Source organism: Conger conger, chromosome 10, assembly GCF_963514075.1.
Source record: "Conger conger chromosome 10, fConCon1.1, whole genome shotgun sequence".
Lineage (NCBI taxonomy): Eukaryota > Metazoa > Chordata > Actinopteri > Anguilliformes > Congridae > Conger > Conger conger.
Window position 1 is genome coordinate 37311310 of NC_083769.1, and position 16948 is coordinate 37328257.

At 43.8% G+C, this 16948-nt stretch overlaps 1 protein-coding gene across 1 annotated transcript in view; it reads left to right on the forward strand.

The window, feature by feature from the left end:
• Nucleotides 1-753: 753 nt before the first annotated feature.
• Nucleotides 754-16948, forward strand: part of ccdc120a (coiled-coil domain containing 120a) — a 25915-nt gene continuing 9720 nt past the window's right edge. The window contains exons 1-2 of the mRNA XM_061257947.1: nt 754-1046; nt 16113-16249. Coding sequence (XP_061113931.1) covers nt 16202-16249 — 48 coding nt within the window. The 5' untranslated portion in view covers nt 754-1046; nt 16113-16201. The remainder of the gene's footprint in view (nt 1047-16112; nt 16250-16948) is intronic.

The following is a 16948-nucleotide window of genomic DNA, read 5'->3' on the forward strand; positions in this document are numbered from 1 at the left end:
AACCAGATTGTAAATATTAACATTGAGTGTTTTGTGCCATCTTATTTTTTACATTTGAAATAATAAGGATACTTATCATTATTAACAACACTTTTATTGAAATAGTGCTCCAACTTTTTTGTAATACGGTTTTTGGTATAATTTAGCAATTATAATTTTACTATTTCAGCTGTGGGCTTTTCAATTGCAAATACCGTAGCTAAATACATACCTTTAAATACTAAAATACTGAATAGTTAGTCAACACCTTCACCTAAAAGCTCGATATGCGCTAATGCTAATCACAGTAAGTGTATATTTAATTTAATTAACTCCATCGCCCAACGCTCAGTGCAAAAGCAGTTGCCGGGGTAGCAATATATTATACATTCCATCGCCGTGGGGATGAATTATTCCACAATGAAGCCCTCGACTTTATGAAGTACGGAGGAATAAGGAATCTCAACTCTGTGCACCTATTTTGGACCAAACCAATGAAGTGAAACAAGGGAGATGTTTAGTAATTCGCTGGGGTGAGTAATTAAATACATTGCAGTTGTGCCAAGTTAAACCAAACAATGCAACCAACTAACACGTACATGTTTGTCATTCAATTGGTCTGTTTTATTTGGAAAAGGTTGACAAATATAACTTGCAAAATGCGATGTTTATAAAGTTTGTCTCATTCTTTGTATCCCTTTGTATATTTGGGAGTTGGTTTCGTCTATTTAAAGCCAGCTGTATTGGGTGGCTCTAACCTGGGGAGCAGGGGGGTATCAGGAGTTTGAGTCTCGTTCCCAATGTTACGTAGGACGAGACATTTGTTGTATCGGTCTCTTTATCGCTAAATTAATCGTTGTTTCATACATTACCATTACGTTGCATATTCTTGACATGTCTTCCGACACGTTACTTATGGGATGGTAAAATTCGGGAGGAATATGACTGAGGGACCGATTTGCAAGCTTGCTAAAAAAACGTTGGAGCATTACGTTTAGACTCCCTCCCCTCTCCAACCTAGTAATGAGGGTCGCGAAACGCAGAGGAGGGAAGGTGTAAATATCAAGGTAAGCATGCATCTCGGCGCGAATGTACAGTTAGGCATAAGTGTTTGTACGTTTGCATTTACTAGTTGTCGATTGACAATGATAAACATGAAGCCGACTGTATTTGACAACTACATTGACATAGTGTATCGATGCTTTTTGGTCATAATGTTCCTTCAATAGCCTATAGCCTATCTTTTTTTTTGTCAAGTTACTAGAGGACACCTCATATGCATCTTCATTTTCATAGCTGGCTTCAACTGAGTTTCACTCTGTGCAAAATGTTTTTGTCACTATCCTTGGTCTATTGAAACCAGTAACTTGAGAAACTTATATGGAGAGAAGCTACGGTTGATTTTGTCATGTAACTTGCTTATAATAGAGGGAGTTTAGAAATAGCTTGGTTAGCGACAAAGGGAATACTACTGTAAATTTGATCATGAGCATTTTTACGCAGAAATTAAAAAGCGTCTCAAACGTTACATTGCTGGGAAGCTGACTTTGACTGCCTATAATATACCGGTTTCTTGTTAAAAAGTCTAAGTCTATTCAATTAACGTTAATGCATTTTTAAAACAGATATTTGTAGCAGAGAAGTGGCATGGTATTTTAAAAACTGAAGTGTTGTATGGTGCCAGGAAGTTGTGAGCAATAATCATGAAATTATCATACATATAATTCCGTATTTTTTGTGCCGTGTATAAGCGTAAATTTCAAATTGTTTTGGTAATCAGCTATATGCACACATTTATAACCGACCCGATGTCGTATCAGGCAAGGTATGTTTATATGTGTGATGCAAGAAGGAGATGTGTTAAATGGTAGGTTTGATCACTTAAACACAGGTTGTGAGTCAGTAGGGTTTTGCTCAGCCCACTCGAAGACGTTCATTATCAAAGGGAAATATAGGCACAGCTATTTTGTGGCAATAGCCTACCCTTCCCTACTGGACAGCACAGACTACAGTATCGTCTTTCTTTATAAAAGTAAAGCATTGCGTCTTGTTTCCTTGTCTTAAGGTATCGTTGTGTCAGTGTTTCAAACTTCAGCTAATCATCAAGTTATGGTATCTTAAGTCTTTGCTGAGATTCATAACTCTGACGAGTTGATGACTTTACGTAACCTTCGCCCATAAGTCCTGGAATTGGAGCATGTTCTGCTCAGGCCCTGGAGAAATTGCTGATTGGCTTAAGGAAATTGGGGTAATGGTCAGAATGTGTATTGGTATATAGCCTTCCAGCTAGACCGATACTGTGGTCGGAATGTTTTAAATTGCTTCCTTGCAGTCTCCCTTACTGTCAGGTTGAAGACAGATGTTGGCTACTATGAGAAAGAGCTGAAGACTGTTATTTCCCTGTGCGAAAAGTAATACGTAGGAGAGCATGCTTTGGAGAAATGCCACGATCTCTTGGCTGTTTTAAGATGTATAGAAAACTTGTTTTCCAAATAATTTCTGGTTCGTTCAAATATTTTCTGTTACTGTGACGTTAACAAGCAAAATCCTTTATGTTGTTTTTGGAACGTAATTGTTCCGAGTATTCAGCTTTGTGCCTTCATTTATTCTGTGCTGTGAATGCATCTTTTCGAATTGATGTTTTGTTTGTGCATGTTGAGTACCCTAACAGTCACTGTGTGAAAACTAGACTCTGACTAAGTGTTAGTGGTGTGCTCTGACTGTTAAAAAAATCCCACATGGGGAAAATAATATTGCCATGTATTAAAAACATATTGCCATATATAGCAATATATGTTGATCCTTCCTGACATATTTCTTATATTCAAACATATAAGAAAAATTCCCATTTTTAATATTCTAGTGCCATTTTATTATATTTTGCATGTATTGCGAAATACATTTCACATGTTTTTTTTTTTTTTACAATATTTTTTCTAAATCATTTTGAAAGAAACACCCTACACATTTCTGTTACCTCATCCATTCACTGCAGCTGTGTCACTGTTTCTATGCTGTTAAACTGTCTTTAATGTGCTGTTCATTTCTCATGCATACTTTCTGCTTGTGTTGCAAACGGTCACCACAGCGTGTCATTTGTCAACAATGATGTCATAGCTGATAATGGCTGTTTGCCTGGACGGTTGAGCTCAGTGGGGGAGGAGGCGTTGTTGCCTCCTCCACGGAGAAGCACTTGTGTCTAAGGTAACTACGGCTGTTTGGGTAGCTCCCTAGAAACTAAGCAGGTGTCATTGTGTTGACCTGGTTCCCCTGTATGAATGGTGGCCTAATCAGCTGTCATTGAGTGGCAGACATTGAAAGTGTGCCTTCACTTTCACTCGACTCCTATTCGCTTCCTGGCCTCTGATGATTCCATTAGCCGGAGATCGTCTCATAGATTGAGAGAAGCTTAATGGTTCACCCTTAAAGAGATGCTGACAAATTTACACATCATTTATGCATGAATGTCACGAAGGTGATGTCCCACAGAGACATATCTAGGCGTTGAAAATGATTCTCTTTTAGCGGTTTCACACCCTTTGTGATTTGCCTGAGAGGTTTAAAGTGTCTTTTGTCGACTCGCGGGTTAAACACGACCCGTGTTTGTTCTTTCATTTTCACTGGTTTCCTTGCGAGCCAGACAGGGCTAGCGCTGTGGGGAAATAAAGCGGCCGTGTTTTGATGGTAAACCTCCTGAACAAGCATTTGCCAGGGGGGGTCTCTGCTTTAATGTTCCGGGGATTAGGACGAGTAAAAAGGCCATGGTCTTAATTCTTTTGTTACAAAAACAAGATAAAATGGCCTGTAGGACTGAGTTGGCATAGCTTTTGCACTGATTCTGTCTGATGTGTCATCCTGTCTGGGATTTGCACTAATTTGCATCTTCGCCAAATTTTTTTATTCACCAGTTTTTTTCTCTTGTAGTCATTAGTTTGTTTGTGTCGGACAGCTGATTGCAGCGTCGTGCATGGATCCACTTTCTTTACAACGGATAGTGGACTATGATGGTCACACTTGTGTGTAGGGCATTAGACAATCTTGGAAGAGGGAGGCCAATCCTTGCAATGCAAATGTGTTTGCCAGTTAATCTTTCAAGCAGAAGGGCATTCTATGTGCTCTGATTGGCATCAGGGATCTCAAACTCAAATTCTGGACGTCCACTGTTTCTGACGTGTTCCTGCAATTAATTGATTTTAAGACATTGATTGGTTAAAATGTCTGCACACCTTGTGTCCGAGACCTACATTTTCTGCAGATTCAAAGGGAAGCTTGAAAATCAGTTAAAACTGTAGTTAAACTTACAGACACTGCGGCCCTCCAGGACTGGAGTTAAACCTGCAGACACTGCAGCCCTCCAGGACTGGAGTTAAACCTGCAGACACTGTGGCCCTCCAGGACTGTATTTAAACCTGCAGACACTGCAGTCCTCCAGGTCTGGAGTTAAACCTGCAGACACTGTGGCCATCCAGGGCTGGACTTAAACCATCAGACACTACGGCCCTCCAGGCCTGGACTGAGACCTGCAGACACTGTGGCCCTCTAGGCCTGGAGTTAAACCAGCAGACACTGTGACCCTCCAGGACTGGAGCATGTGACCCCTGCTTTGTGTTGTCATTACCCCATACAGTATTTGTGTTCTGAGGGCAAATAGGGTGCATCCAAATGCTTATGGTATATATCAAAGACCTCTAAAAGTTCTCTAGTTGTTCCATATTGGCTTTTATCTTGCCTGGTGCACATGACCATGTCAGCAGGGAATTAGAGGCCTCCTCTTGGGCAGGGATTAGTCTTTGCGGGAACGTGCAGTCTGTGTGAGGAGAGAGGGGAAAGTAAAATGTACAGAGAAATAATGGTACTGATATAGCCTGTTCTATAGTCATGTGTCCTGTTTTGGTAAATAGGTGAAATGTACTCTAAAATGAATAAATAATTACAGTACAGAATTTAAATGAGTAAAACTTGTTTAACCCTTTGAAACCCTGGCTTTTGGAATTTTTTTTATTTTTATTTTTTTTATTCTGAGCCAGTTTTCTCGAACTCCATTGCTTTAAATTACCAGTAGTGATTGTTATATCAGCATTAGTATGTTCACTTAAAACATTCCACTCATATTTCTGATCCTGCCCTTTAAGGGTTAAAGGAAGCAAATTTAATGGAGCAGTTTGGTGCTGTGTAATATAAATATGAATATTAAGACTACTGAATGCACAGCTGACCTCTGAATAGTTTTGAACAGTGTTGCAGCTCTGTGCCACGTGAAGAATTCAGAAAATGGTGAGAGCTCGCAGCAACTGTGGCTTGGCATGTGCACATGTGGACATGCTTAAAAGACAAGTGGCTGCTTCTCAGACCAAACGTTATGGTTCATTTTATTGGGAACTCAAACATCAGTAAAGCTGAGTTAAAATTATATAAAAAAGTAAAGTGGCTCCATTTGTTAACCAACTATCACAACCTGATGTATTGTTTAAAGTCAACAGCCCTTCAAAGCAGATGCTGTGTCATATCTGAAGCTTACAATGAAGAAATATGAAAAGAATATTCTCATCTCAATGAGCCGGAGAGATTCACTGTGTAAGAATGCATTAAATTCTCTGACATAATGTATGTATTTACAGTTTTTTATTGCTATTGTTACAAACACATGCATATGTTTTTATTTTGGAAAGGTGTTGGATTGAATGAACGGTGATTAGGATATATCCCTGTGACAGTTTCTTTTTGTTCTTCTGTTGACTTTGGTTGACCCCAGAGAGCATTGTAGGAAAAGTGGGTACAGGTTTACTTTCCTTCTGTGGAGAGCGAGTGTCTGTGAGAGTGAGAGAGTCGGCTGGGAGGGGTGGGGAGGTCAGACAGTTGGGGGGGTGGAGGGGTGGGTGGGGGGGTTGTGACAGAGGCAGCTGTGTATACGCACCACTGTCACTGACACACTCCAGCCATCGCAAGCTTTCTGCACAGCCTCCATCAGCCCTAATCTCCCCTCAGTCAGCTGCTGCTCTCCCTCTCCCTCTCCTGCCTCCTGTGATTGACAGCCAACAGCAGAAGGGGAGGGGCCAGACTGTAGGTCAGTGAGACCTGGGTGAAATATGTAATTCAAATACTTTTCTACACTTTATTGGGCTTGCAAAGTGCCTGCTGTGAATCTTGGTCGGCTCCGTTGCACCAGGCAAGGTAAATCGAGCACAGGAAAGTATTTGACCCAGGTCTCACGGCATTGTAGTGTTCAAACTCTGAAACTGCACTCACTTCTGACATGGGATATGGGCATGTACTTTAAGTGAATATTGTGCTCTCCCTTGGCAGGCTATAACCTGTTAAATTCTCAGCTAATCAGCACCTTTCCAGCAGGGACACTGTGGGCCACATCACTCATTGTGGGCTGTCTCCACAGTGTCCCAGTACACCTGTATATCTGGACGTTGCCCGACCTGCTGGTCTCGCATGGTGGGATACACGGCTCCCTGTTTAGCCAAACACTGCTTGGGGAATAAGATTGTGGGGCCATATTACAGTGTGTAATTAGTGTTGTCAGACCCCAAGTGTTTTCTCCTGTAATATGTCACTAAGAAGAACTGCTATTATACATTAGCTGGCATGTTCCTCTGTGCATTACAGACAGTGGTTACAGTGGGTGATGCAGTTTGCCTAATCTATAGCAGTGTTTCTTAAACTATGGGTCATGGGAGTGTATGAGGTGGGTCTTGGAATGAGTCTGTAGTCTGTTAGGCTATGCTTGTATATGCATTTGAAACAGGCCTAGATTCAAATACCTTTCTACATTTTACTGAGCTTGTCTGGTGTATTGGAGTCTATGAAATGCTCTCAGAACATGCAAACCCCACTTTTTTGTTCTCTTGGTTGGCTCAATTGCACCAGGCATGATCAATCAAGTTGAGAAAAATATTTGAAAATAATGAATTGACCCAGGTCTGATCAAGACCCAAAATGGGTCACAGGAGTGTATGATGTATGGGAGTTTGTAGTCCTCTAGGCTAGTATGTGTATTTGAAAGGCACAAAATTTCCATTTTTTGGCCCTGACATTGAACAAAAGTTCAAGAACCAGAGATCTATATTAACTGATATGAAGTAGCACTTATGGATGTCTTCAGGGCTATAGATATAGAACTGCAGGTGATGTTTAAATGTACCTGGCACTTGTGTACGTATGTCAGGACTCAGGGCTGTTGAAAGGAGTATCTCATTTCAGCATGCTTGACTTTGGATGGGGTCCAGCATTGTCAGAGATCAGCTGTCCCTACCTCCGCCCCTGTGCAGCAGCTGTTAAAACAGCACCTTGGAAACCAGAGAAACTAAGATATCACAAATGAAGATGACGATGTTGATGCTTGTCTGCACCACACTGTGGACCTGTACGATGGACGCTTTATTAGTACAGCCATTTAAAAACTGTTGTTAAACTGGCTGAGATATAATTACATTAGAGTTTAGTTAACAGTAATGTGTTCAATTAAAATGTGTGAAATCTGCTCCCTCGGGGGAACTAAAGGGTGTCAAACTAGATAATTGCATACTTCGGTACTTTTTATATTTAACCCTCTTTCTCTCACCTGTTTGGATTACCCAATCATATTCGCATATGCGCCCCTCCGGGTCATGTGATGTCAGCTGGCACTGAACACTGCAGTTCCCAATTTAAAGGGCCGTCCGAGAATGAGCCCCGCCCTGGCGGAGGGTTTCACCGTGCCCTGTGGCTTCGGTTCCGCTCTGTGCTCTGAGTAGCGCCCACACCTCCTTTTATGTTTTTGGTGACTCCATGGGACAGCGTGAATGTTTGTAGTACTCTCCGTTGTTGCTGGGACATTTCTTCGGTCACCTGTCTATTCAGATAATGGCATTGAAGCGCTAACTGCTATTTCCATTGACACCGAGTGAGCTCAGTTTGGGTTAAGTGTGCTAACCATTAGATTAATGTTGTCCAGGTCTTCACTTGAGTGTGTTTTCTGGGCAGTTCCCCAGTTCCTGTTCGGGGAGCTCTTTTGAGAGGGAGAGCTGAATGTGAAAGGCAACACAAACTCCCCCACGTTTACAACGGCAAAACAATGTGAGAACAGACTCCTTTGTGTTTGAGGGGGGGGGAGTATTGTGCTGTTCCTTTGGGTGTTGTTGTGTTGAGTTTCTCTTTAAATATTTAACAGTATCTGCTGTCCTTTCTGTTTAAAACCTGTTTAATTTTGAAACCGTATGCGTATTTGAGGGAATCTATCAAGAATCACAAAACTCCGTGCGACAGCCCTGCCACATTTGGATTCAGTGCTAAGAAAGATTGTCTGTGGGGTTTATGGGTTCAGTCTGGGGTTTGGACTTGATGTGATCTCTGGCACAGGAAAAGCGGCTAAAAAAATACATACAAATAAGCGTCTCGCTGGGATCACGTATTTCATTAATCAAACTGGGATAACTGATGATCTGAGGAGCTAAATGCTGGTGCCTGAATTCCTTTTGAAATTTTGGCGAGCATCAAAGAAGGCAGATCAGGGAGGGTGAAGGGGTTGTCATCTCTACGGGAAATGATTCAGCTCCACAGGACGGAGCTGACCAATCACAATCTACGACCTTTGGCCTTTGCTTCGGTGTTACAGTAGAGTAGGTGGGGTTTTGGGAGCTCGAGTGTAATATTTTGGCTGCATGGATTAGGTTTTTAGGGAGATTAATGTGTGTCTTTGTGACTCGGGCTGCTAGTGGTAGTTAGCAGTGCTCAGTGGTCTTTGAATATTCAAATCAGCTCAGATTTGCATCCATGTGATGCAGGATGTTCACTCTCTGCTCATGTTTAAATAAACATCTCTCTCTCGCTCCTCTCTCTCTCTCTTTCTCTGTTTCTCTCTGTCTCTCTCCCTATCTCTCTCGCTCCTCTCCCTCTCTGTATTTCTCTCTGTCTCTCACTACCTCTCTTCCTCCCCCCTCTGCCTGTCTGTGTGTCTCTCTCTCTCTCTTTGACATGTCTCTCAATATTCACATGTTTAGTAGAACTTGGTGTATTGGGGGTGTCAGAGGAGTTATTGATCTTTTGTGACTAGCTTTTCTTTTTTTCTTTTGATGTTGTTTTTGGATTGATACTGTGTGTATTGACAGTTTTCTTTTATTGTGTTGTATTTTAGTGTGAAAATTCATCTGTCTCTCTCTCTCTCTCTCTCTCTCTCTCTCTCTCTCTCTCTCTGTCTATATGTTTCTCTATCTCTCTCTATCTCTCTCTATCTCCCAGCATCACTTTTTGCACTCTTGTCCTCATCCTCCCCTTCTCTTTCCCTGTCTCCCTTCAACTCACAGTCAATATCTTTAGATCTTTTTCTCCTCCCATGCTCTCTCTATGTTCACTTTCTACTGTCAGTCTGTTTCTCATTATCCTTTCCCCTCTTTGCATCCTACTTTGTTTTTCATTTATTTCCTTTATCCCTCTTTCTTTCTTTCACTTTTGTTTTTTTTTTGTTTCAACCTGCCGACCCCCTCCCCTCCCCCCCGCGAATCACCTTGATCTCGTCTGGAGTTCTTATTTCTATTCATCTTAAGACGGCAATTATTTCAGCTAAATGAGCAGGAGGCAGCCGTTATGTTCCACGTGTTGCGCTCAGACGAGGTTTAACACAAGGCCGTAAACCCACCCAGGGCCCAGACTGGGGTCCTGCCAGGAGCCGCACACACGCATTCTCATTTTCAATTACAATTACAGCTTAGTCATTCACATGCTTTCAGCTAACGCCGCTCACAACAGCGCTTTTCACTTGGTAAGCAAACAACCGCTAGAGGTAGAGCTAGACAGCCTTATAATTATATAAGTGCCACCGTCAAGAGCTGTGAGATTAAGCAAGAGAAGGGGTGTTCGTTTTTTCTTTAATAGATGGAAACATTGGCTGACACCTTTTTCCCTTTAAAGAGGTGAGCTTTGATCATCTGAAGGAAGAAAGCCAGTGTGTTCTGTGTTAGAACCCTTCTCTTGCCCCTTGTGTGTGTGTTGTTCTACGTTAGAACCCCACTCCTGCTCACTGTGTGTGTGTGTGTGTGTGTGTTGTTCTGTGTTAGAACCCCTCTCCTGCTCACTGTGTGTGTTCTGCATTAGAACCCCTCTCCTGCGTGCTGTGTGTGTTGTTCTGTGTTAGAACCCCTCTCCTGCTTGCTGTGTGAGTGTGTGTTGTTCTGTGTTAGAACCCCTCTCCTGCTCGCTGTGTGCTGTAGCAGCTCATGCCTCCAGACTGCGGGGAAACGTTAAGGAGCATGTGCCTGCCAGATGTGCAGGTGGTTACCGTGGTCACACCGTGAGAGCTGCCAAACGGCAGCCAACCCTGTGGCCTGGTGTTGTTTTCCCCATATCACTGCAGCTACAGTGCTTAGGGAGGAACCTGTATTCATGCTTATCCCACATCAGCCAGTAATGTCCCCCTTACACACAGCGCTGTAAAATGTGACCGGATTATTACAGTCATTAGTGCCGTTTTTGAGATGGCTGTTGTTCTCCCTCATGAAACTCAAATGCAACCTGAACTGTAGTAGAGAAGGAAAGTGGAGTGTGTGTGTACAGTGTGTGTGTGGTGTTTGTGTGTGCATGCAGTGTTTGTACACAGTGTGTACGTGCGCTGTGTGCGCAGTGTGCAATGCGGGGTTGGTGTTTTCAGTTTTTCCAGTAATACACTGTTTTGGGACTATCTGCGAGAATTCATGTCATATGGGATGGTGCCAATAATATTCACTCTCAGCTGCCCTGCCACGTGTGTCTGCAGTATGTATGTGTGTGTGTATGGTGTGTGTGTTTACTCTCAGCTGCCCTGCCCTCTGTCTCTGTAGTGAGTGTGTGTGTGTGTGTGTGTGTGTGTGTGTATGTATGTGTATGTATGTGTATGTATGTGTATGTGTATGTGTGTATGTGTATGTGTGTATGTGTGTATGTGTGTATGTGTGTATGTGTGTGTGTGTGTGTGTGTGTGTGTATATGGTGTGTGTGTTCAGTCTCAGCTGCCCTGTGTCTCTGTCCTTTGCTCAGGAACCATCTGCTCCCACCTGTTCCTCCTCTCTCAGCAGGGGCTCCGCCCAACCCGTCAGTGGGGCAGGATTCGGGACCTTCTCCCCCCGTTTCTCAGTGACTCTCCCTTATTGTCATAACCTCTGAGTCCTGAAACGCATCCAGCCACTGCACAGGGACCCAGGCTGGCAGGGTATTGTAAGGCTTAGAGAACTGGTCTGCTTATCTAAAGGTTGCAGGTTTCATTCCCAGGTAGGACACTGCAAGGTGCTTAACCTGCATTGCTTCAGGCTGTGTAAGTGGATACTATGTAAATACAATGCAAATGCTTGGTTGTTGCGGATAAGAGCTTCTGCTAAATATCAGTCATGTAATGTAACTTAAATGACCATTATAATTATGATATGTAGCGTAAGGTAAATGACACAATAACATAAAGAGAAGTGGGGGAAAGTGGGGACTTCAGTAGTTCGTAGGGTTATTTGGTACACCCTTGCCCTCCACTGTGGGCTACTGTTGAAAAACTCTCACCCTCGGTTTGTCCTAGGGTGAACTTTTAGTGATGTTCTGGATATGTGTCGGCTAACTGGCGGTGTAGTTCGAGGATAAAAAAGCTTCATATCGCCCTGGCCTTTTCGCTTGTTGTTTATCACATTGACTAATGCTGTACGATATGTCCAGCAGTCTGGTCATTTGTGCAGTGGAGAAGCATTCGAATAGAAGATGAATCGAAGCCTTCCCCTCTGAAGAACTGTCACCCTGGAAACATGGCCTCCCTGTGCTGGTACACGGTGTACCCTGGAGGCTGTGTCTGGCGCAAAGGACCCTGGGATACCGTTGGTACAGGATATAGGTGGACAACTACAATTGTCTGTTTATGTGACTTCTTAGGACTCTGCTACTTTAGCCAACTGGTCTTTCACAGCTTCCAGTCTGGAAATGGCAGGGCTTTGACCTCCATTTTTCTGCTCTCCAAGGGAGGCTCCCTGGCAGGTTTTCCTTGAGTTTTGTTTAAAAGGAAATGTCAAACATTGTTGTGAATGAATTGCTAAACCAACAGCCAATTTTCTAACGCAAGTCTAAATTAATTTTAAATAATTTATTGGCAGTTGGTTTTTTTTGAGGAGCCACATTGCAACGGCTGACATTCATTAAACTACAAAATATGTGGAAAATGTGGAATGCATTTTTTTTTTAGGAGAAAAAAAGCATGGTCATACTTGAGAGCTACAGACATGGGTTACTTGCTTTACCATCGGCCTGCACCTTGCCAGTTTGGGCTTGTGTTTTCCTTCAAAAAAAAATGACTGAGCCTTCAGCTCTTCCTTGCCCTGAACTCTTGGGCCAAAGTGTGAAAAGCTATCCTCATGTTCGACTCTTATTACTCGTGTAGGGCTAATCCAGACTGTGCTCTCTAAATATGGTTTCTCCTACTTCCTCGTGTTGACCTGTCACAACAGGGGCTGAATGCCAGCAGAGATGAACATTGAAGTGATAAACCCTTCTGCAAATGTGTGCTCATTCGGCCAAACTGGCACGCTCGCCACAAAGCAGCTCATAGTGGTAACCTGGCAACGGACCAGACCAGTGGCGTTTGGCCTGTGAGCTGGGCACAGGTGGTCCTGCGCAGTGTTAGCCTGCTGTTGTGAAGGGCATGTTGGTTTGCAAGGGCAGCTGCCATCGCTGCCCACTGCGGATCAGGAGGGTCTTGGCGCTAGAGGTGAAGAACAGGCCCTACCCTCACTCTTTACGATGATGGCTGAGTGGGGGTGTCAGGTCAGGGTACCAGGAGGTGCCCATCACACCACCCCTATGCCAGGGCATCTGCCTCTCCCAAACAGCGGGGGTGTGAGGCCAGGGCACCAGGCTGCCTGCACCCCCACTCCGCCCCTATGTAAGTGTGTCTCCTCTCCCAGACTGGAGGCTGCGTTTAGGGCCCTGTCTGACTGGGCTTGTGTTTCTTTCCCCTGTCATGAGAAACCTGCCGTTCTGAAGTGAGCAGCCATGTGGAAGCACAGCTGCTCCGACAGGACCTCGTTAGTGAGGGATTAATTACTGGAGACGCGGCATGTCTGTCAACCCCCACGAGATCAAGAAGGTCAATTTAGGTCCGGGAAGAAAATGTGCTGAGTTTTTACTTTCTGTTGTTCTGGGAAGGAAAGTTTCTACAAAGCCTTTTTCCCCCCAGAAGGGAACGATATTTTCAGATTTTACTGGAACCCTGCTGTGCCTTTTCTGCGAGGAGCAGCATTTAACTCTTTGAAGAGTACGTTTTTTGGAATGTTTTTTTACATTTTTTATTCTAAGTCTGTTCTAGAACTCGATTGTTACATCAGCAATAGAGTGTTCAGTTAAGAGTATTCCATTGCTTTCAGTTACCAGTAGAGATTGTTGCATCAGCATTAGAATGTTCAGTTAAGAACATTCTGATCACAAGGAGCAGCATTTAGGACTCCCTGAGTGATTGCTACCGAATCATTCACCAGAGAAAATGCAAGAAAAGAAAAAGTTTAAAAGAGTGTTCCCCTTTTGAAAAGGGGAGAAGTAGCCTTGGACGGTAGTGCGGCAGAGACACTGAAACATAAGGAAGGGTGACGGGGAGAGGGCCATTTGTCCTGCACTTCCCTTTTGGTTCCTCACACGCAGGCCATGACGCCCAGCTGGGCCCTGCTCCAGCTCCCCTGAGCTGAGCCTTCTGTTTTCGGCAGGCCCTCCTTTCGCCTCGCATTCCGCTCTGAAGTTCGTGATGGCGAGCGCAGAGGCCTGATCGACAGTGCAGAAATCCTGTCTCGGCCCACCGTTTAAGCCAGCTATTGTTCTCAGGATTATACCCCTCTCAACACAGTCAAATTTGTACTGCGCTCTCCGCCCGCTGCCCGCCGTAGTCCCCCGGATGAGCGCTGAGACGAGATGAAACGTGTATCGTTTCATTTGCTTTGCCCTGCGAGAGAGCATCTGCTGTAGCCAGAAGAGCTCGCAGTCTTTCGGCTCTCACAAGTGTCATATCAGTATCGCGTTTTAACTAATGAAAGCACTCGAAGCTACGCATTGATCTCATCTGTTATCTCTACAAACTTGGATATTCTTTTCAGCTGGGCTTGCCAGCACGCTGCTTTCTCCATGTTGACTTCTGTTTGTAGTTAAAGGTGGCACGCCCAGCCGTGTACATTACTGTTCAGCCCATGTGCTTATTTATTATTAAGGGCTTTGGTCCTCGCCCCTGAGTTCATGTCGAGCCTTTAGCTCAGAAGTCGGTGCTGTGTTCAGCTGAGGTGGCCTGTTATGTCTCCTCAGCACTGTGGCATGCCGGAACAGGGAATGTTTGGTCACCAGAATAGCACACACATCCAGATGAGGTCTGGATGTACAAATTGCAAGGATAATTATTGTTTGCTTGAAGCTAGTTTGACCATGAATAATTAAAATGTTCTGCAAGAGTGTCGTTTAGCACAAAAGGCAGAAAAGCAAAAATAGAATAGTGTGTGTGTGTGTGTGTGCGCGTGCGCGCATATATCTGTGTGTGTGTGTGTGTGTGTATCTGTGTGTGTGCACCAGTGTGCTTGAGCATGTGTTTGTGTGTGCCTGTGCGTGTGTGTGTGTGTGTGTGTGGTTGTTCCTAGAGCCGTGTCGTTTGCTGGAAGCTGTGGGATGTTTTTCTCTCAATTAAAAGTCTTTGAAAACACTGGGGTATTGAGCACCCGCCTCATTGTTTAGGCCCTGTACAATATATCCCAGCACAAAAACAAGCGTGAGGTAAAATGGAGGAGCTTGTTATTCATGCCGTGGTTCTGTCTGCCTACATTGTTTATGCTTTTCAGCGTCAGCCTCCCGTTTCTGTTTCTGACTTCCTGTCCTGTGAAGCCATTTCCTCCTCCCATCCTGTACTTCCTGTTCCCAGACCTGTGTCCGGTACCTTCCTGTGCTTAGACACAGTGAGGAAGTGGAGCTCCTGTAAGACTCTAGCGTTGCTCATAAAAGTGTGGGACAGACTCGGGGTCAACCCGGTCATGCTGGACTGTGCTCGCTACGTGTGTTTGTACCCGACCTGGGTCAAATACGTCATTGTTTTGGAATCAAGTACTCTTTTGGAACCTATGAAATACTCTCAAAAATCCAAACCCCAGCTTTTGGTTGGCTCAGTTGCAGCAGGCAAGATCAGTTGAACGCAGAAAAGTATTTGACTCCAAAACAATTCTGTATTTGAACTCGTTGACGGACATGGGAGTCGGCCCTGGTGTTTTAATAAAGCCACGTTTGCATGACGTCACTGAACAAAACACAATTGTGAAATGTATTGAGTTGGAGGAAAGAGGCAATGCTAGTAAATTTCAAGCTCATCTGTATTCGAGAAGCGCTCTTTGGACTGGCGTTTCCGGGCAAAATACTGGTAACTAACTTCCCAATAATTTCCTAGCAACATTGCATCATGGCTCCAATCTGTCCAATCCGATTAAAGATTTTCAGGTTGTTTGTTTTGGCAACTGAGCAAAAGCGGACGTTTATGGTTGGGAGGAAATGTGACTCGATGGGTGGGAACAATCTGACCGTTGGGATAGGACACGGGCGACTGCACAGATCTGAAGAGTGAGACCCAGACAGGTGTCATTTTGCGTGGCTCATTGGATCCATCACAGCCTGATCTCACACCCATATTTCATCAGCCGCTCAAGCGTCACTGTGTGTTACTCCTTCATCCTCACACTTAGTCATGGTTATATCAATATTTTCACTGCTCTGCTTGTGTATCCACAAAGGCTGCATCTGCCAAATAAACATTCACAAAAGGCATATTCACATGCAGGCTGGTAACGATTTGCCGGCTGAAATGTGTATACATTTTTTGCCAGTTCTGTTGCTGCTGTAAAAAGTTGAGGCAAAGCTAAACTCAACACATTTTTTCAGTTTGAGGGCTTAACCCTTTAAGGTGTAAGATCACAATTGTGCGATTCAAATTTTCTTAACTGAACATTCTAATGCTGAAGTATCAGTCCTGGTACTTGAATACAGTGGAGATCTCGAACACTCACTTTGAATGTTGAAAAAAAAAAAAAAAAACCTACTCAAAGGGTTTTATATGTGGTTCTTTCCTTCACTGCAGTCCGCCATGTTTGAGAGGTGGGGCGGAGGTTCTGACAGTGGGGTCTGCCTGTGTGTTCCAGGGCTCTGCAGCAGCACAGTGGCTCCCCCCTCAGGCCCACAGGGGCACTGCAGCGATCTGAGAGAGGGGCCAGTTGGCACAGAGCACTGAATGGCCACAAGCCCCAACCACTGCGGCACTTATGACTACAACTGCAAGGTGAGACATGCGTGAGGTTTTTCTGGGTCCGAGCAGATTATTACTGCTATTATTCTTCAGCCAAAGCTGTGATAGCTCCTACAGTCAATACACTTATATGTAAGGATGAATTGCAGTCTAGTAGAGAATGGTGCATTTCTGGTAATGCTATAACAAACTGTACAATTCCCTGTGTCAAATGCACTGACCCACAACAATCCTTTTCATTATGGGCCTCTGTTATTCACAAAATACAAAAACGCCAAAATCATTATTTCGCCAATGGCAGACTTGACTTTTTTTTAATCAATATGGGTGTATCTAACAAACTCAATATTTGTTCACTCTCTCTCAAAATACAAATGTGACAGATAGTAACTGAACTATTTGACCTACATGGCTACACGTTGAACAAATTATGCCGTATCAAATAAACTTTAGAGAAAGAAAACTTGCACACAGTTGGCTGCTCTGCAGTGCGTGTGAGCTGTGTTTGTTTTGTTCTGTAAAAGAACAATGCCAGCGCATGCTATATAACATTAAAAGTGATAGATGCTGGATTTGTACCTCGGGAGATTGCGTGCAATTCAACATAAACTGAATGCATTTTCCAAATTAGTTTGTTAGCAATGCTAGCATGCGAGTATGCAAATATGCTAATTGAATACAGCCGTGCTTATGTCCATGCTGATAACATTCAGGTCCCCATGGCAGAGGTGC